The 20,115-nt window shown below is 29.5% G+C and overlaps 5 protein-coding genes across 5 annotated transcripts in view; 2 read left to right on the forward strand and 3 right to left on the reverse strand.

Moving 5' to 3' along the window:
- Positions 1 to 6,129, reverse strand: part of LOC107495486 (disease resistance protein RPM1-like) — a 10,091-nt gene extending 3,962 nt beyond the window's left edge. Inside the window, exons 1-2 of the mRNA XM_021125936.1 lie at positions 6,124 to 6,129; positions 4,132 to 4,872 (exon numbers count right to left, since the gene is read on the reverse strand). Coding sequence (XP_020981595.1) covers positions 4,132 to 4,872; positions 6,124 to 6,129 — 747 coding nt within the window. The remainder of the gene's footprint in view (positions 1 to 4,131; positions 4,873 to 6,123) is intronic.
- On the forward strand, positions 6,098 to 9,215 carry LOC107495619 (12-oxophytodienoate reductase 1). The gene is made up of 5 exons (XM_016116787.3): positions 6,098 to 6,346; positions 6,449 to 6,589; positions 6,875 to 7,005; positions 7,812 to 7,985; positions 8,407 to 9,215. Exons 1-5 carry the CDS (start codon positions 6,279 to 6,281, stop codon positions 8,994 to 8,996), a joined length of 1,104 nt encoding a protein of 367 aa, XP_015972273.1. The 5' UTR covers positions 6,098 to 6,278; the 3' UTR covers positions 8,997 to 9,215.
- A 71-nt stretch (positions 9,216 to 9,286) lies between these two features.
- Positions 9,287 to 12,053, reverse strand: LOC107495621 (peroxidase 46). The gene is made up of 4 exons (XM_016116788.3): positions 11,805 to 12,053; positions 10,519 to 10,698; positions 10,279 to 10,444; positions 9,287 to 9,836 (listed from the first exon to the last, which is right to left on the reverse strand). The coding sequence occupies exons 1-4, from the start codon at positions 12,030 to 12,032 to the stop codon at positions 9,424 to 9,426; spliced, it is 987 nt and encodes a 328-aa protein (XP_015972274.1). The 5' UTR covers positions 12,033 to 12,053; the 3' UTR covers positions 9,287 to 9,423.
- A 1,361-nt stretch (positions 12,054 to 13,414) lies between these two features.
- Positions 13,415 to 18,064, forward strand: LOC107495632 (uncharacterized). Its single transcript, XM_016116800.3, has 6 exons — positions 13,415 to 13,566; positions 15,073 to 15,226; positions 15,316 to 15,411; positions 15,975 to 16,097; positions 16,870 to 16,909; positions 17,825 to 18,064. Exons 2-6 carry the CDS (start codon positions 15,086 to 15,088, stop codon positions 17,896 to 17,898), a joined length of 474 nt encoding a protein of 157 aa, XP_015972286.1. The 5' UTR covers positions 13,415 to 13,566; positions 15,073 to 15,085; the 3' UTR covers positions 17,899 to 18,064.
- A 287-nt stretch (positions 18,065 to 18,351) lies between these two features.
- On the reverse strand, positions 18,352 to 20,078 carry LOC107495633 (uncharacterized). Its single transcript, XM_016116801.3, has 3 exons — positions 19,705 to 20,078; positions 18,810 to 18,959; positions 18,352 to 18,716 (listed from the first exon to the last, which is right to left on the reverse strand). Exons 1-3 carry the CDS (start codon positions 19,906 to 19,908, stop codon positions 18,639 to 18,641), a joined length of 432 nt encoding a protein of 143 aa, XP_015972287.1. The 5' UTR covers positions 19,909 to 20,078; the 3' UTR covers positions 18,352 to 18,638.
- Positions 20,079 to 20,115: the final 37 nt, after the last annotated feature.

Below are 20,115 nucleotides of genomic sequence, written 5' to 3' on the forward strand. Positions count from 1 at the left end.
CTAGATGTAGTGTAACAAAATATATATAATATTAATTAGTTTTTAAAAAATTCTAAAAAAATAGTTTCTTTTTAATAAAGTGTTATTAGAAAATTAACATTATAAAAGCTAATTTCAATCAATACGATATAATAGGTTATTAAATATATTTAATACAAAATATATTGAATATAAACTTTTGTTGAGTTCAAATTTTAAATAATTTTTAATTAAATTTTAATATTTTTACTTTAAAGAATTAGAATATATTAACATCATCTTTTTTTTATCTTTTTAATTGAGTTTTTGATTTTTTTAATTGTAAATCTTATTTATAATTAAGGGTAATGTTTTAATATTATCAATTAACCACATCTAAAAAAATACTAGAATAATTTTATAGTCATAATTATAATCTAACTCACGAGTTTGGAGTTGGAGGAGGTTATATGAGTGAAAGAAGGTGTGAGAGATGAGTGGTAGAGAGAAGATATGAAAGTGAATGAAGATTAGTTGCTGAAGAATGATAGAAAGTCACACTTGTAAGAGTATTACAATGCAGCATTTATACATCATACTAATTATGCTCAATTAACTATGGTTAATTCTAACTCACACTAACGGACATCTAACTATAGTAAATTAGTAACTTTTTAACTAATTATTCGCTAACTTACTTTTATAAATATTTAGGCTGAAGTGGCACTTATATCAGTTAATACTAACTTTATAAGCAATATAATAAAACTATATATAAGTAATATAACTAAATTTTATCTACATCTATAGTCACATTTCATAAATAATATAACTAATTATATTTATGTTTATAATTAAAATATGAATAAAAATACAAAAAAATTATTGTTTTTTTTTTCTTTCAGAATTTTTTTATTATTTTTGTTGTGAAAAATTTAATTATTTTAATAATTAATTATTTTTTAAAAAAGATAATTAAATAACACAAAAAAGTCTTATTAAGAGTAATTTATTTATATATGATTAAAAAATAATTGAATAATTATATACGGTAAAAAATTAATATTATTAAAAAATAAAATTAAAAATCATGGTTTTTTTATGTTTTCCAAAATTTATCTACAAGTAATTCTATAAATATTTTATGATGAATAAAAATATTAAACTCGTACTAAAATTTATTCTAATAAAATTTATTTTTATTCTACTAAACATTAAATAAACTATTGAAAAGAATTTTGTTTCCTCCATTAGAGAAGAATGATAAACTTCCATACTTCTATTATGTTATGGCAATAATTTGGCCTGTTATTTTTTAATGTTAATAATAATAATAATAAACAAGTATATCACAGTAAAAAAAGAAGCACGTCACCAAATAATTTATCATCCGAATTATATATAAATCAAATTGATAATAAGAGGGCTAACACTACAAAAATCGATAACAAGGTTAGAGACTTACAAAATCTTCCTTAAGATCATAGAAAAAAACACGTTTATATTTGTGTGATATATAAAACAATTATCACAATTGGACTTTTTTGGCTCATATATATATGAGCAAAAAAAGTCCAATTGTTTTAAAGTAAATTTATCTTTTAATATTTGATTAAATGTTCTTGTATTTAGTACTTTTTTTTTGCACTTCCTCTTAGTTAAAAATATAATCATTATAATTTTTTAGTTATTATTGCTAGGGGTGTTTACAAATGGGATATAGCTAAAATTTTGATCAAATCCGCACTAAACTCATTAGATCAAATTCGATATTCGCACTTTTTATGTTTGGATCAGATATCAAATATATCCATAAAATAAAAAATATTAAAAATTTTTATTTTTATAAAAGAAAGTCAATAATTTTTTTGCTTACTTTTTTAAACATATTTACTTCTATCTGATTAGAGTATGTATCTGATTCGATCCAATCAAATTACATATTAGATCACATCCTCAAATTACATATCAGATACGGATAAAATACTGTGGATTTATATGGATATGATCTAATCTATGAACACCCCTAACTACTACTATAGGTTCAGTATTGCAAAAGAATGCTTCTTTTATTATAAACCATTATTAGATCTTAATTACCATTAAAACAACTTAATTGTCAACCAAGAGATAATACTTGTTGGTCTCTAAAATTATGTTCATATTTCAATCCATAGTTGTAAAAATCAAACTGGATCAGCTGGTTCGACCGAAAAACTAGTGAACCGGATTCTGGTCCGGTTCGGTTTACTCCTTAGACCGTTTAAGAAATAAAACCGGTATGAACCGGTAAGAACTGGTACAAACTGGTCTACTTGAAAAAAATTTTAAAATGTCTCCACAAAGTCTCGAACCAAGAACCTTAGAGCAAAAGTAATCTCTACTTGCCACTTAGCCATTGCACTTCTAAATATTATATTTGACAAATACTAATTATATAGTATACATAAATATCTAATTTAATTTAATTTTTATTTTTTCTATTTTTAAAATTAATTATATTTTAATTATATACCATTATTAATATAAATATAAATTTTACTAAAAATTTATTAATTTACTTGATCTATTTTATTGCTAGTATTGTGATTAAGGTTATTTGTTTTGATGTTAGTGTTAAAATCTACTGATATTATAGTTAGATGATAGGCTTTGTGAATTAATTATTTTTTTATTGTGTCAAAATAAGATACTATTGTAGTATTAAAATTTTATGTTTTTTTATATTAGTTATTTTTAGAAGTTGAGACTTGATTCTTCATAAAATGTTAGTGAAGATATGTATTTCAAATTTTAATTTTAAGTTTTTAACTATTTTATATTTTATATTTACGTGAGACCGGTTTTATCGATCTAACCAGTGATTTATCGGTTGAACCAATAAACCAATGAACTAGTAACTTGACCGGTTTGATCACTGGTTCGGTTCTAACAACTATGTTTCAATCTAATTTCAAAAATTTTGATTTACTCAATTTAGTCTCCCAACTTAATAGTTATGACTCATATTGGTTCCTAATCTTATTTTTGTCACTGTCTCACAAAATCGTTAACGACATGCTGAGATGGACTAACGACTGCTACATTATACATTCTAGCGACTATTTGATGTGACAATTGAAATTTTTTACCTTATTTTTTTTAACTAAACACTTAAAACCCTAATATGAGTCACGAATACCTAAGTTAAAAAATCAAACTAAGTAAATTGAAACTTTAAAAATCAAATTAAAGCTCGAATATAACTTCAAAATATAACTTTAACTTATGTAGTGATTAATTTAAATGAGAATCAAATAAATCAAAATTCAACATAATTTTTATCAATATTTTCAAATTCAAAATTTCTATACGAAAATTAACTAGGATTTTTCTTTAAATTAAAAATTTAATGAAATAGTGACTTTAATTATCTTAACCAATGTCCTAATTAATTACTTTTATGTCTTAAAAAAATTGTATATGAGAAGAAAATAATTAATTGTCTACTTTAATAAATAGTTATTTTACTAAAATGAAAGAAACTATTTTTTTAGAATTTTTTAAGAATTAATTAATATTATATATATTTTGTTACACTACATTTAGTTATAAAAATTTTATTTATTTCTAATGCTTATATTAAAAATAAAAAAAAATTTAAATTAGTGGATTTTAATCTATAATGTAATAATAATATAGTAATTATTTTATATATTGTACGAATATAAATTAATTATTTTTTTATTTATAAAAATTTTAAGAGGTTTTTTTTGTGACTAAATTTTAAGAGGTTTGAGCTTGTTATATATATATATATATATTGATGTTAATCTATTACTTTTTTGTTTTAATCTAAATTAAATATTTTTTATTATTTTTGAAAAAAAATCTTTTGAGAAATTTAATAATATGTGATGAAAAATACTAAATAAATTATACAGAAATAAATTAAAACACAATATGAAAACATCTTTAAAAAAAGACGTTTTACGCGTCTTTATTTGAGTGGCCTCCATGACAAAAATCTATATCCAAATCCAGATAAGAATTGAAAGGGTAAAAGTTACTATCATTAACAAGGATAGAATCACGGTCATATACTACTCTAAAGTCTAATCAAACTATGCATACATTACCTCATTACTAATCTTAGAAATCAAAGGCACCTCGTGAGTTCTTCTTCTTGTTAACCTTCTTCTTGGATTTACTAGAATCTTGACTCTTACCCGCTTCATGTCCATGGATCATACCATGCAGCTCGAAACCAATGAGGTAGCAAAGATAAGTATCAATGGTGATGAACATTGTCTTCTCATCCGTATACACATTGTAATAACAGCACGAACTTTCTTCATCGTACCAGTCCAGCTTCTCTTCCGGCCTCACCACGTCAAAGTGCTTCCTCAGCACTGTCTCCGCCAACTTGTCAAGATTGTACCGCCACAGATCTACCTTCTTCCCTACCTCCTTCATCCCTTCCACTGCCATCGTCCTAAGGTCCAACGCCTTCTTCAGCTCGATCCCGTGGTGCTTCTCCAGCTTTGCCTTCACCTTTTCGATCTCCATTCCCACCGCGATAACGCTAGGGTTGGCGAAGAAGTCGTAGAGGGGCCTAGGGTTTTGCTTCGCTTTGTAAGAGTCGGCTTGTTGGAGAAGAGGGTAGAGGAGGCAGTGAGAGCCAACGCAGAGGGAGATGAAGTCGTAGCCGTGGTCCTTGACGCCGCGCTTGGTGTACTTGGTAAATTGGTGCTCAGCGGTTACGCCCACGATGACCGAGGTGCTTTTGGGAGTGGACTTGAGGAGGTTGGTAAGCCACTTGGAGAGCGTTTGGGAAGAGGTGGTGTTGATGCAAAGGATGCGTTGGTTGTCGGCATAAACGGTGTAAGATAATGTTGGGAAGTGAAGTCGTAAGTCTCGACTTCGGTGATCATGCTGGGTTCAATGCTGATCTCAAGAACCATTGTTGTTAGTGGTTGTAGGATTAGGAACTTGCAACGGTTGTCGGATCGTCTTCTTGGAGTGGTCGAGGTGGTGGAATATGCAAATATACTCCGCAGTCTGAAAGGTATAAAGTATGAAGAATGAGTTTGTACCTAAGGGCCTCTGGGTCTCCTTTATATAACTTATGATAGTTATCTTATCTTATCTAGTTTATCCGGCTTTGATAAGATAATATAAGATAAGATAACTATCATAAGCTATATATTTATGTGACATGTTAATCACTAATATATTTTCTATTTAATGTTTATAAGTAAAAATAATTTAACTAAAAATTACTAATATTTTTTAATTTTACACAATAAATTTATCCAACATATTTAAAAAAAAAGTAACAAAAAAATATTAAAAGAAAAACTAATTAAATGACCCTGATCATTACTTTTAAAAGACATTGAGATTCTCAACAAAAAAGAATTTGTCAATCTTAGTTGACTCTTAACGGATAAATCAATAGTTTAATATGTCATATAGATTTATTCCGTTAATACAAAAAAAATATTGACAAGAGAACTAATCAGTTTTATAAGAGTAAAGATCAAGAACAAAAAAGATATTTTTTTTAATTAAGAAGCTCATTGTCTTTCGAAACAATTATCATTATTTAAAATTTTTTATTATTATTTATTGTTAATAATTAATCAATAACATTTAAAAATATATTATTAAACTATTAAATTAAAATAATTAAACTGACATCTAAAAATATTGATATCAAAAAGTACTAATTAAAAATAATATGTTCTGCTGGTCAAGATGTTTTGACTTTTGACTTTTTTTCAGTCCAACAAGGCAAAAAGCCATCCAGTTTGAAATTGCCCCACTAATTCAGTAAAGTCGTTGCCTTTCAAATGGCTGCTAAACTAAGTGTCAAACCTGGTGTCTAGTTGTCGTAGCGGTGGTCGTGATGGTGCGTAATGGCCGACATCATCCTCTTCTATTATTAGCAACTAGCAACAAAGCCATCATAATAATTGTTTCGGAATATCTTTTACGTTTTTTAAATATAATATAATTATATTTTATCCACATAATCTCAAATTAATATAGATAAAAATAAATTAGTTATCATAAATATTTGATTATAAATATAATTGAAAAATGCGTAAATAAGGATATATTTATTTTAATGAGAAAATATTATTTTGCGGTGTACACCAAGTTCTGAAAGCAATAACTTACATACATTGTATGGATCCTTTTAGAACTGCTCCACTCCCTTCACTTTACTCTCTATAAATAAATGGCTTATCAATGTTGGAGTTCAGATATCTTGCTTTAATCCCAACATATAAACAACATTATTATATCACAGAAACTAATTAATTATTATTAGAATGGGTGAAGCTCCAGTGATTCCTCTTCTTACTCCTTACAAAATGGGCAACTTCAATCTCTCCCATAGGTATGTCATAATAAGAATCTTCTTCTCTTATTAATCATGTGTTTTCTTTTTACTTAGCAAGTTAATAAGGTTTAACATTAAAATTTTATTTTGTAATTTCAGAGTTGTTTTGGCACCGTTGACAAGACAGAGATCTTATGACAATGTTCCACAATCCCATGCTGTATTGTATTACTCCCAGAGAGCTTCTAAGGGAGGGTTTTTGATAACTGAAGCTACTGGAGTCTCTAACACCGCTCAAGGGTATTTCTTTTCTAACTTTATTTTAAAGAGAAAAAAAAAAGATTCTTAACTTTTTAATTCGAAGACACAAAGTTCTTCATTAATTGAAAATATAGAAACGTTTTTGATTTTCTAAAATAGGAAACATTTAAGTTTCTCTGATCAAAATATACAAGAATAAATTGATTCTCCGAAAAAATTTAGATATCTCGCGTTTTAGAAAGAGAAAAAGGCTTTTGTTTTTTATTTAATTGAAAACTTAAATATATTTGTATATTTAAATATATGAATAATGGTGAAACGAAGGATGTTGCACACACCGGGCATATGGACTAAAGAGCAAGTAGAGGCATGGAAACCTATTGTGGATGCTGTTCATGCCAAAGGTGCAACATTCTTTTGTCAGCTTTGGCATGTTGGAAGGGTATCAAGTTCAGGTACTTTCCTCATTTTAACTTTCTGTCTAAAATTTTCTTACCCACCTTCTTAGACTAACATTAATTAACTTGGGCATGTGTGTATGATGTGTCTACTTTCTAGTCTTCTAGAGATAGCTGAACTTATTAAGTTTGAAATGCCTAAGGAGATGTGAGAACTGTGTCTTATTAAAGGTTTTATTTTCGTATAAAAGATACGGTGATATTATGTGATCAAGTTATTTTGGTAATTAAGTTTAATTACGGTTTAATAAAGTATTAACACAATAAAAATTAGTTAAAAAAAAGAAGATATACAAAAAGAAGAAAAAATATTTGATTGAAATTGGTTACAAAAATAATAATATTTAAAAGATGATAAAAAAAATTAATTTAAAATTATCTTATTTAGTATTCATTAATTATTGCTAGATTAATTATGTAATAAATATATAATTACAGATGTTATATGTATAAAATTATAAATGTTATCTTATATTAAGTAATTTTAGATATTGTTTTCTTAATATTACTGTTACAAAAATAATTTATTTACTAAGCTTTTCTTCTCATCATATATTTTTAACAAAAATATTAGATTATGCAAAATTAGTTATCAGTATAATATATATTAAAATATAAAATATATATTAAAAATAAGTTAAACTACAAATAAATTTATGGTTGATTTTGATGGACACTTAACATTTTTTATTTTTAACTATATTGTCTCTCTGTTTTTCTCAATGTGTATCATTCTCTGCTCACAAAATAAACAAATAAACATAAGAATCCGTCATTTTGTTGTGTAATTTTGGCAATTACAGCTTATCAACCAAATGGAGAGGCTCCAATTTCTTCAACAGACAAGCCCCTCAAACCACAATTTCGGAATGATGGTAATGAAGCTCAGTACACACCACCAAGGCGTCTTAGGACCGATGAAATCCCTCATATTGTTAATGACTTCAGACTTGCTGCAAGGAATGCTATAGAAGCAGGTAATTTAATTTATAGTGATTATTCACGTAAAAATATCTTTGTATAAAAATAATAATTAAAAATCGTCAATTAATTTGATAATTAATACATATTTTAAAAGACAAATAAAATATAATAATTCTATGACATAACATGAACATGCTATACAATAGAAACTCGCATGTGAAGTTAATATTTAAAAATTGTTAGATGATTTGACAAATCTAATTAGATTCAGATGCACGTGAAGTTGATACATGAGAGCCGTTAGATGATTTAACTGATTTCATCTAATGGGCTCTCAACTATCAACTTCACATGAAATTAACTTTATCTGAGTCTTCACCTTATTTCTAACATGAAGACAACTGCACGTGAAAGTTCACCTTATAAATTAGTCCAATAATAAGTGCAATGTTTTCATGTTGATGTAAATTGTAGGGTTTGATGGGGTTGAAATCCATGGAGCACATGGGTATTTGCTAGAGCAATTCATGAAAGACCAAGTGAATGACCGTACAGATGAATATGGCGGATCTCTGGAGAACCGTTGTCGATTCACGTTGGAAGTTGTCGAGGCCATTGTAAACGAGATAGGTGCAAACAGAGTCGGAATTAGGCTCTCACCTTTTGCAGACTATGCAGATAGTGGAGATTCCAACCCAAAGAAACTTGGACTCTACATTGTTAATGAATTAAACAAATACAACATTCTATATTGTCACATGGTAGAACCAAGAATGAAGAATGTGCTTGAAATAAGTACTCAATGTCCACACAGCTTGGTTCCAATGAGAAAGGTCTTCAATGGCACTTTCATTGCTGCTGGAGGCTATGATCAACAAGGTGGGATTGATGCAATTGCTCAAAATAGAGCAGATCTTGTTGCTTATGGCCGTTTGTTCTTGGCTAATCCAGATTTGCCAAACAGGTTTGCAATTAATGATGCTCCTCTCAACAAGTATAATAGAGAGACATTCTACACTCCTGATCCTGTTGTTGGTTATACTGACTATCCATTTCTCGAGTAGAATGTATCACTAGAAATTCGCTTATTACCGTCGGATTTAATTATTTTCGAATACATTGACAAAATTAGTCAAATTTCGAAAAAAAAAAAGATTTTTCATATTTTTCATAGGCTGTTTCTATAGATGCACCTCTTTCTCAAGTCAGAGAGAAGTTTATGTTATGTTTTTGTGTAATGAGTAATGATGTCAATAAAGAAGAGAAGAACACTGAATTTGTTATTGGATTTTTAGTATGTATATAATATTTTTGCAGTAAAAATAAGGAAGACATAGCAATCCAATTTGCCATTATTTGATAAGAATTATCTTATGCACAGATTCAAAACAAATACATCAAACTAGAATAAATAATTAAGAAAGCAATAAAACCTCTACATGAAGAAAATTCTTCAGTTGTACCATAGTTGCATTGCATGCAATACATTAATTAATTAGTTGCTCCACAAAATCTTCTAATCTGAGCCTCATCACCAGTTTTAACTCCAATACTTGTGAGCTTCAAAAATGACTGGCCCCAACTCTCAAAGAAAAGTTGTTGATCATTTGCCAAATCCTCAACTAGCTTCCTTGTTCTGCCATCAATCAACAATGCAGAATCAGATGGGAACAACCCTTTGTTGTTCATAAGGTTCCTGTAGTATTGGTTGTCAAAGACCAATGATGTTTCAGGATCATTGTTCACTGTCACTGAAGGGCTTACACCTGTTGGACACTGTTGAATAAGATCATTGGCATAGTTACTGTCAAGGGTTTTGTCAATCAGGGTAAATTTTCCATTGGAGGTTTCTTGGAACCGACTTCGAATGGAGCTGCAATGAGCTGCTCCAATGGTGTGAGCTCCTGCAAGCGCAAAACGAAAGCGTTTTTAATATGTATTTTATACGGGTAACTGATTTAGTAACTTTTTTTTTTTTTGTATACATGGCATGGCTATTATTTGTCACTAGAAATTGATAAACAATAGTGGGCCAAAATAATTAATGCATTGAGTGATAAATGGTACTGAGCAGACAAAATTCTAAGATGATTCATTATAATGCAATGGTTTATACTTTATAGCTAAAATAAGTTGGGTTTGAAAATTCAAAGCTACTATATATAATGGAAAACATGCATGGTACCAACTGGAAAGCAGTGATTCTAATAAATGTGGTGTGTTGTTTCTCATCTGCAACTCTACAAGGCATTAATAATTCAATTCTTTCTACCTAACCAAAGTAACTATAGTTGTAAATTATATATGAAAGAGAAGTAGCAGAGAAAATAGAAATTGAAAATGCACCTGAAAGAACAAGTAGATCAATTAAGGACAATCCTTTAGTGGAGAAGAGATTAATCATCTGATCCATAGTGAAACTTGTGTCCACAATATTGGGTCTGACATTGGAAACAACTGAAACCACTCCATCTCTTCTACCTGTGGGAATTGGAATCATAGGTCCACCTGTCTGTGTTCTCAAAATAATTAATCAATAATTAGCAATAATAATAATATTGTAATGAAGATATAATCAGCACTTACAATTGTAACAGCATCTCTAGCAGCCAGAGCAATTATGTCAGCACAAGAAACTGTTTCAGGACACAACATTTCAAGGTCCCTTTTTGCCAAATCTATAACTGAAAGTCCTCCAATGGATCTATTTGCAGGATCATTAAGCTCTGTATTATTCCCTCTTAGCATCAAAGATGCATCACATCCCTGCAATTATGTTGTCATAGTAAAATCATCTTTCATTAAATTCAGGTTTAGTTGTCATCAAACTTAGTATAATTTGAGTTAATTGTCCAATTAGATCTTTATACTTTAGAATTTTGTAATTAGTCTTCAAAAATACTCATCCGACACAAAAAAAGGGGCCACAAAATCGATCATTATATGTATTTATGTATATTTGTATTATGTTATTTAGACAATTTTTTTTAGCAAAATACATAATCAAATTTCTCATGAATACCAAATGTGCATCCCTTAACTTATTAGTGATTGATTTTTCTTTTTTAGTATTTAGGAAAGTATGGTTGGTAAGTTTTTTACGTTAAATAAATTTGTAAAGTTGAAATATCGCTTTGGAGACTTAATTACATTTTTTTTCATAAAAATATAGCGAACTAATTAAAATGTTTAAACTACATGGATGTTAGTAAAAAAAAAATTGGTGCTCGATTAAAAGAAAAAAAAACAGGGACCAAATTAAAAGTTTTACGAAATTATAGGAACCAATAAAGTAATTAAACCTAAATAATATGAAAGAAAATAAAAGGAACGGATTGCTAGGAAGCTTCTCTTCCAAATAGGGGTACTAAAATATGATTGCCACAAAGCATAGTTATTTTAACTTTTACGTAGTTCATCGCTTATTCTCTTAATTAATTACAATGCATTTAAAATATTTCCTATAATATATATCTTTGACCTAAATTCTAACCAAATAAATGAATTGGTTAGACTCTGATTCTTTTTGTAATTAAGTTTAAATTTTGGAGTGATTTAAATTAAATTAAAGAGTAAAATGATAAATAAATTTTTGAAGACGTTTCAGATTAGATTAATCTCTTAAAAAAATACTAATAAAATGTTTCAGAATAACAAACATAAATAAATTAATTTAAATTAAGACATTTTATCTTAATTATAAGGACTAATTTAAAAATAATATATCTATATTTGGTATTCTAAAAAATTTTATTAATACTTTTTTTTAGAAATTATTCTATCCAAAATGTAAATCGATATATATTTATTTGTCACTTTCCTCTAAATTAAAAGAATAAAATCAAGTCTATTTTACTTACTAAGTCACTAACCTCTACAAAACAATCATGGAAAAGCAAGCGAAGAAGCTTTCCAGGAATTGAAGGATCAGAAGAAGAGGAAGAGGTGACTGCATTCCTCACAACAAACTCTACAGCTGGACATGAATTTCCATAGAAATTGAAGAAGAGGCTACCACCTCCCGAAACAGATCCAACTATAAAAAGTGAAGACACGGCAATAATAATATTGGTAAACACCACTGCTCTTGTTGTCTCCATAGACTTATTTTATTTGTGGTACAACTTGTGCATAGAATAGAGTGTCTCACTTGATAAAGAGATGCAATCATACAACAGAATCTGTCAAGGAGGTTGATGATTCTATTTAAGGCTACATTTATTGTGGGTTGGATCAACTATGTGACATACAGTTCCCATTTGGTCATGCACTCATGCATTTTCAGCTATGCCATTATTTAACCAATTTGGATTTTTCGAATAGTCAGTTCACTTGTCTGCTTAAGTGTCAGAATTTTAAATTTAGCCTTGTGCATGCAGCAACCCATTATTAGCCAACGAAAGACTCTTAAATGGAGTTCAGATCTGCGACGTATGTATTAGTCATTAACTTCTCGGATTGGAGGATAACGTAGAAAACCAAAAAAGTTATCACATTATTTATTAATGTGTTTATGTGATAAAATTATTTATCCTAAAAATTTAAATAATTGTTTTTACAAATTTGAAGTTAAGTTGCGTGAGCTATTGGTTGAAGAGGAGGCATTGGCACAACTCCAAGCAGAGTTAGGCAGAATTGTAAGGTATCATTGCTTAGCTTTCTTCCTTGTTCTAAGTTAATTGATATATAGATAGATTAAAAGCTAGCAATGTGAGTTATAATTTATACAATTTATATGCATGTTTAGTTCAGTTATGTTAGTTTAGGTTGAGATGATTGTTGGTAAAAGAAGTCACTTTTTTTTTTAGTGTGGTTAGAATTTATTTAGAAATTTACACTTTTTTATGTGAAAATTATATGCACGCATGTTTAGTTTATTTTTAGTGTTAAAGAGTTATTATATTCGGTAGAGTTGATTATATACACACGCATGTTTAATATTCCTAGTAAAAAATATGCTAGAGTGGTAAAAAATTTATGCCTGTGTGGGTAGAGTTGATTATTGTAATTAAAAACTTTGTTTGAATTATACTCCTATTATTGTCTGTTTTCTTAAACATAATCTTTAACATGTCTTGGTTTCAAGAGGAACAAGAATTTACTTGAACATTAGTACCTTATCTTGAGGAGGTAGGTTTTTTTTATGGTAGCTACTCCCATGAAGATTTAATTATTGTTATCATGTGAAGATATATTATTTTGATTATTAGATGATAAATTATAAGATTTGATTTTATTTAAAGTAAAAGTGTTAATTTTATTTAAAGTATTGCAAAATAAATAAATTACACTTTTTAAACAAAAAACATCATGAAAAAATATTTTTAACATTTTTATGAGAGTAGCTGTCTTCTTTTATATAGGTTGACATGCGGCTATTTTTTTTTTGTTATGGAAGTAGGAGTGGTAATATACCTGAACATTGTAATTTTTGGTATTTTTTAAAATTGTAGAAAGTACACAAATCGGAGGGTCCGATTTCATTGCAAAGAAAGAGAGGGCACAAATCGGACTCAAAATTTTCTGTCAATACACAAATCAGACCAGAGTTTTCAGTACCTCAAATCGGACGGTCCGATTTCTTTTGAATAGTCATCATATATCAGTAAATCACCATACACCTCCATAAGTCAGGTATACACCATTCCTTTCATCATATTAAAAATAAAAAGTTCTTGACATGCATAGCTGTCATATTAAAAAGGAATTCGCCCAATAATTCAAAGGAGCAAAAACACTCATGTCACCAGATTTTGATCTTTCCATGCGATTAGATATCGCCAAAAAACTATAGAGGTGAATCGGAGACGAATGACTATACCTCCTCTAGTTAACATGTAATATTTATGGCTTTTGACCTATATTATACCTAAAAAAAAAATATACATTTCAAATTATTTTTTGTCTATTTTTTTAAAAAACAATGCGATTTCCGTAAAATAAAAGAGACATTTTGGCTCATAACAAAATTATTTTAAAATGCACAAATTTTTTATTAAAAAACGTTAAATAGTAACAGAAATTAATTTTAAAAAACTCTTTCACTAGTAATAATTAAGTACTTAAGTGAAAAATGATTATTGCCAAAAGTGATGTCACAAAAAAAATAATTATAATATAAAATTCTTAAAAAAGAAATAACGTGCACAGAAAATAAGAGAAGAGAATGATAATATTAAAAATGTTTTTCTCAGTTTTAATAGTGATAGAAGAGATAATGATCACAAGAAGATATAACTACATAATTGAAATAATAGAGATAAAAATTATAACGATAATAATAAAAAAGACGATAATAGCAGTGATGATAATTGGTCTTATTATAGAATTTTTTTTGGTGATTTAAAATCCAAATAAATTATAAATAAAAGGATCACAATGTTAATGTCTGTTACCTTTTTAATAGAATGATCGTATTGTCGCGAAATAATTTTGTTGAAAACCAAAATATATATATTTTTTTGACAAAAATTACCTTCTCTTTCAAAAAAATAGACAAGTATTGATTTGGATCGGGTATTTATTAAAAAAAAAGTAAAATAATAAATAAATATTTAAAAATTTATATTTCAGACATATTAATTTTTATAAAAAATACCAATAAAATATTTTAAGATAATAAATATGAACAAATTAATTTAAATTAAGACATTCTATACTAATCATTAGAGATAATTTATAAATAATGTGTTCATATAATATGCACATACACTTGTTTCCACCCTACCTAGTTCATTCTCTTTGATCATCAAGTTAATTATAATTCCTCTTTTAATTTTCACCAATATAAAAAAACATAAAATTTTCATATATGAATAATCTAACGGGAAGACCACTAAAAAAAAAACTTTACCACACCTATTATTTTAAAAGATTTTATTAATATTATTTTAAAAAAAATATTAAAAATATTAATATTATAATAATTTTAATAATTGAGATCAAATATCAAAATTACTTAAAATTCTTCTTATTTTTTATTTTTAGGACTATTCGAAATATAAATACTTAGGTGTTTATTTGTCAGATTACTCCCAAAAAAAATTTGAATTTAGTTGGCTCCTAAGGAATGTGTATGTGAGAAGTTTAGAAGTTTGAAGTTTGAAAATTTTCGACATTTTGATCCCACTACCTGCACAGGCACAAGAGAATAATGGGTCACCAATTTCATCAACAAATCCAACGCCATCAAGCAACAGATGGTGTTCTTAACCTCTTCAGAAAAGCCAATCACGATCTCAACTTCGTTCACCACTCCCTCGAAAAGGAGTTCCAAACCCTTTACCCTGACAACGTTCGTTTTTTCATTCCTTTTCCACTTCGCACTTTTCACATTTATGCTTCAATTTTAATTTTAATCTTTATTTTATTTTTTCTTTCCAGGCAAACCCTATGAAGCTTGTTTCGAGAATCAAGAAGATACAGGAAGATATATCAACATTGAAAGGGCAGTGTCAAGATCTTTTGGCTGCTAAGCAGGTTTCTCTATACTCTATAGTATTATAGATAACTTACTCTCTGTAATTTCAATGCTATAATGATATGTAATTTTTCTCAATTTTTTATGCTACCATACTTGATTGCAAACTTATCAGACTCTTGGCTTAATTTGTAAACAGTAAACACTACAGGTTTAGATGATTAGGTTGCAACTTCAATTTTATGATTGAAGTTTACCTAAACTCGTGTAAGCTTCACAGGTTAAGATAAACGCTGAATTTTTGAATACCTTGTTTCATTGATGTTTGAATTAGTATATGTTTATATACCTAAATTCTGGTTTTTCTTTGTTACTGAATAGAATTGCTATTAGTATTGTAGGACAATCATGATATGATATAGGAGGACGCTTGTCGTTGTGACCTTGCCTGTAAAATTAGTGAGCGTCAAGATGCTGTGGCCTAATGATCTTAAAAGGATGAGAAGATATTGGAATTGAGTGAATTTCTGATATTGACAGTATAAAGAAATAGAAAGGGTTCCATATTTGATATTTTGATTTTTGAAGTAGATTGTGACATTGTGTTTATTCACTTGTGCAGGATTTAATTGATAAGGCTCAGAGAACTCTGGTTGAGAACAGAAATTTAGTGCAGCGCATGCAAGCATCTGTGGGCATCCCCCTCACCGGCGAAGATGATGAGGCTTTTACTAACTTCCAACAGGTAATTGTGTCTCTCTGTATGTTGTTTTTTCTGCCCTTTTTTGTGTGTGTTTTAATTTTTAGAGGAAAAAGAAAAGCGATGAACAGATGAAGTGATGAAATTCTTCTTGTCATCTTGTGAATTGTGCCTTTTTTTTTTTTCTAAACAGATGTAGTGATGAAATTTCTTGTAGTTTTCTCATTAATGTATTATAAAGAGAATTTCATAATGGTTCGTCTAGCTTCCCAATAAGATTTATCCTGTTAGTTGTTCAAAATATCATGCATCATTGCATTCCCTGATAGTTTTGATTTCATAAGGGAAGAAAAAGCATCACTTCACAATGCATTTTTTTTCATTTTGGAGGTTACTAAGTGGAGCGTGATGGTTATTTATGTATGTGTCTTCTGCAATTCTCAATGGTTGCCTATTTTCCAAGTGGTGTTTCAAGTGTTTACACCATTTGCCAGCAAGCAACCAATATTTAAGAAATATGAGGCTTTGCTTACATGTATTTTACCCAAGCAAAGTTGTTCTTGGGTATCTTTCATATTGCACTGCCTCCAACATAACAAAGATTCCGTGTGATTGAGTTGGTGGAGAGCGGAAAGGTGGAAAATAGAGAATGGAATGAAAATCATTTTGATCAGAGTTATGTTCTTAAGTTGAAATGAGTAAATTTTGTTTTCCATGTTAATATATTTTTCTTGAGCCAATCAAGTGCAAATTGATTTTCTAGTCCCTAAAGCTTCAAGTTGCAATGAATTTTACAAAGTTTTAACTGATTGTGCAGATAATTGAGGAATGGACAATGCAAGTGAGATCCAAAATAGGTAAGGTATTTCTTGGGCTTTTTGTTTTATCAATTTTCCAGACATTTATGACTGCCTATTTAAATATTGATGTGTAATTTTTATTAGATGACAGTGAAAGTGTTTTCGAAACAGAAGTTTTGATTGAATGTATATATTTTTTTTTTCCCAAATTGTTAGGAGGGATGGAATTTATAAAGCAACTATTGTCCAGTGTGCAAGAACAGAAAAGGGAGAGAAATATAGAATGGGGTTTGGGTTTGGGTTCGAGTAAATGATCGAGTCTTAAGTCTAAATATGTGTTACCACTTCTGGCTCAAGGTTTGCGAGACAGTTGTTCCTGAGCCACAAGAAGGAACAATTTGAGCTTTCTCCGAAGGAATTGGTGTTCTCCTAGTCCGTACTACTACTACTGTAGCAGTTGTCAAGACACTCATTCAAGTTCTCATGCACTTATGTTTATCTCTTCTTATCGCAATTATTTTTAACTCATCAACTGCAGAACTGCATAAGTCATGTGTTCAGAATTTTTTTGCCTCTCTTTTGCGATGTTGCATGCATACCAGTTTGCCTCATAAAAAGTGGATGCAATTTGGTTTCTAAACCGCAAAAAGATGGTTGCAATTTAGATGCAGTTTGGACTTTGAAATATATCCGAGCCTTGCACACCCCTACAATTAACTTCGTCCTGCTTGCCCTACTTATTTCTTCTCATGTTAATATATGATGTCACTTAGTTGTATCTCTGACCTCTGTAGCTACTTAAGCTTTTAGAAGAGATGATTAGTGACAAGTTTTATGTTCTTGTTAATATATTTATAACAGTTGTCACCTTTTCTTATCATAATGTGATCTTAAATATTTTTTTGCATGTTACTTCCGAAATCATGAGTGCATTAAACAAATGTCTTAGTAACCATGCATGTGTTGATGCAGGGGATGAAACACATGATGCTGATTCTGGAGATCTAAACAAACTGCTCTTCTCAGCAATAGTTCAAAGTAATTGAACAGCTTTCATGAAGGTTGTAGATGTCGCAATTTATGTCAAACTCCAACCTTGTGTTGTAGTATCAATAGAACTCTGGTCCAGAGTTGTTACTCCTTACTTTGTGAAGGATTGGAATTATAGACATGAAAACAATTATGTTTGCAACATGTACAATTTTCGTTAAATTGATTATTCTCATTTTTCTTTTTCTTTTTCTTTTTTTTAAAATATCCTTTTTTCTGGGATAGAAAAATATGAAAACAAAGTAAAATTAGCAACCAAGGCAAGAATGCCACCAATGTGCAACAGGTTGGAAAGCTTATTCAGGGAAACAGAATCTTGTTACATGGCAAGATCTCCCGCTAGAACTATATGTAAGTGCCAGTTAGCTCAGGTTTGTGTCTAGTAATAGGACTCAAATTCTGATAGTTCAATCAGAATTAGACAGAAAAAAAAAAAAGAAACAATAACATGTAAAAGACATTATATAATTCAAAACAAAAGCAGCAGAACAATATGGTTTTCACTGCAGATATAATCTGTTGTTGAAGCTTAGCTGCATCTCTTATAAGTTAGTTATACAATCCTCTTGACATGAAACATAGACACATGTTAATGATGTATTACTTTGTTATCTCACAACTTAATGTTGTATGCCTGTTTTGAAACCACTTCAATGCACTTTGAATCATCAGCGAGTAGATTACTATGTATAATTAAGTCCAATCCTTTGCATCATAATTGTCCATGGTATCTTTGCTACTTTGAAGTTGGAGGTTCTTCCAACCACTTTGCGCGAAAGCCGGTTCCTTGACAATTAGAACAACACATGGATCCCTGAAAAAGTATGACAAAGTAATGGCATGATGAGTCTTCTTCTAAATTGAAGTGCCAAGGATCTAAACAATTAAGTTTTGAGCATGGAGGTACCTTGCCATTGCAAATAATACAGCTGGTATTTTTCGATGGAACTTCACAGAGCATTTTGTCACCAATAATGAAGAAACCAGTACCTCCACACCATTTGCATTCAGTATGCCCCTTTGAGTTGCAAGACGAACAAACAATTGGCCGTGGTTGCTGCAAACATCAGGAGTTTTTGAGAACAATGACCAACATGGAGCTATAAGAAAAAGGTAACTAAATTTATATTCTAGAACATTAAAATCCTTGCTAGTTTTCTTCATTCCTTCTCCTTTGTACTTGTCTTCAGCTGAGCTGTTTTGAAGTCATAGCTGATGTAACCATTGATACCACTATGACTATCATAATTTATAATTACACAATACCAGCATATTAGGCCAAGGGACTTGTGCAGTTTTATTATTGCCTCCATCTAATAATACCTGTCCGATTTAATAAAATTGGCACATTCATTATTGGATAGTAGAATCTTATCTCATGTGATTTGGATATGTAAGAAAAAGGTTGGTAGTGAATCTGATTCGGAGGGTGAATCAGATGGAAAATTGACAGGCGGCGAAAGGCAGAGGAAAACTCAAAAGACCATGATATCTAACAGTATCATTATAAACATGATACAAAATCAATCAAATAAAATAAAATAAACATGATATATAATAAATGGGTGAAGCAAAAGGTTTGTAAAGGGATAAGTCCTCTTGAAACAACATTTTGGAGATTAGACAAGCATTGACTCATTTGATAAGTTAATTAATTGAACCATGAACATAGAATTCATCATTAAATTATCAGAAGCATACCAACTTAGATTTTTCTTGCAAAAAATAAAGAATATGAGATTTATTAATTTAACATTATCATCATCAGCAGCACATAATGGAAACAAGAATTTGAAACGTACCTGGGAGATTAACCAGGTTTTTTCCATGCGACTAACAAAATCAGATGAGTCCACCATAGAAGCTCGGATTCTATTGAATAGCTTTAGTTTACGTGGCATAGAAACTCTGAAACCAATTGGTGCTCTGAACCTTCTTCTACTACCCTGCAATGTTTTTGTCATGAGTGCTGATTCAGTACTACTACAAGATGCAGAAGTAGCCATTTTCGTGTTTCTTCTTCTTGGATAGATATTGAGAAGGGAAAAGAGAACATAGAAAAAGAAGACCTTGAATCAATTTAATGGTCAAAATACAAGGTAGCAGGTCATGGTTTTTTGTGTTTTCCTGTGGTGTAAAGGCAACTTAGAATCCATTGGTTCTGGAGGCAGCAGAGACAAAGATATGCACAAGAAGGCCAAGGACTAATAAGA

The sequence above is a fragment of the Arachis duranensis genome, chromosome 6 (genome assembly GCF_000817695.3).
Source record: "Arachis duranensis cultivar V14167 chromosome 6, aradu.V14167.gnm2.J7QH, whole genome shotgun sequence".
NCBI lineage: Eukaryota > Viridiplantae > Streptophyta > Magnoliopsida > Fabales > Fabaceae > Arachis > Arachis duranensis.

What these genes read in the sequence shown, in the direction of transcription:
- LOC107495619 (XM_016116787.3), top strand. Translation starts at nt 6,279, where the DNA reads ATGGGTGAAGCTCCAGTGATTCCTCTTCTTACTCCTTACAAAATGGGC. An exon ending in GTCTCTAACACCGCTCAAGG is followed by an intron (nt 6,590 to 6,874) that starts GTATTTCTTTTC and finishes GGTGAAACGAAG; the next exon opens with GATGTTGCACACACCGGGCA. An exon ending in AAGGAATGCTATAGAAGCAG is followed by an intron (nt 7,986 to 8,406) that starts GTAATTTAATTT and finishes TGTAAATTGTAG; the next exon opens with GGTTTGATGGGGTTGAAATC.
- LOC107495621 (XM_016116788.3), bottom strand. Translation starts at nt 12,032, where the DNA reads ATGGAGACAACAAGAGCAGTGGTGTTTACCAATATTATTATTGCCGTG. An exon ending in CTAGAGATGCTGTTACAATT is followed by an intron (nt 10,445 to 10,518) that starts GTAAGTGCTGAT and finishes TTGAGAACACAG; the next exon opens with ACAGGTGGACCTATGATTCC. An exon ending in TGATCTACTTGTTCTTTCAG is followed by an intron (nt 9,837 to 10,278) that starts GTGCATTTTCAA and finishes TTGCGCTTGCAG; the next exon opens with GAGCTCACACCATTGGAGCA.
- LOC107495632 (XM_016116800.3), top strand. Translation starts at nt 15,086, where the DNA reads ATGGGTCACCAATTTCATCAACAAATCCAACGCCATCAAGCAACAGAT. An exon ending in ATCTTTTGGCTGCTAAGCAG is followed by an intron (nt 15,412 to 15,974) that starts GTTTCTCTATAC and finishes TCACTTGTGCAG; the next exon opens with GATTTAATTGATAAGGCTCA. An exon ending in GCAAGTGAGATCCAAAATAG is followed by an intron (nt 16,910 to 17,824) that starts GTAAGGTATTTC and finishes GTGTTGATGCAG; the next exon opens with GGGATGAAACACATGATGCT.
- LOC107495633 (XM_016116801.3), bottom strand. Translation starts at nt 19,908, where the DNA reads ATGGCTACTTCTGCATCTTGTAGTAGTACTGAATCAGCACTCATGACA. An exon ending in AAACCTGGTTAATCTCCCAG is followed by an intron (nt 18,960 to 19,704) that starts GTACGTTTCAAA and finishes TGATGTTTGCAG; the next exon opens with CAACCACGGCCAATTGTTTG. An exon ending in GTATTATTTGCAATGGCAAG is followed by an intron (nt 18,717 to 18,809) that starts GTACCTCCATGC and finishes ATACTTTTTCAG; the next exon opens with GGATCCATGTGTTGTTCTAA.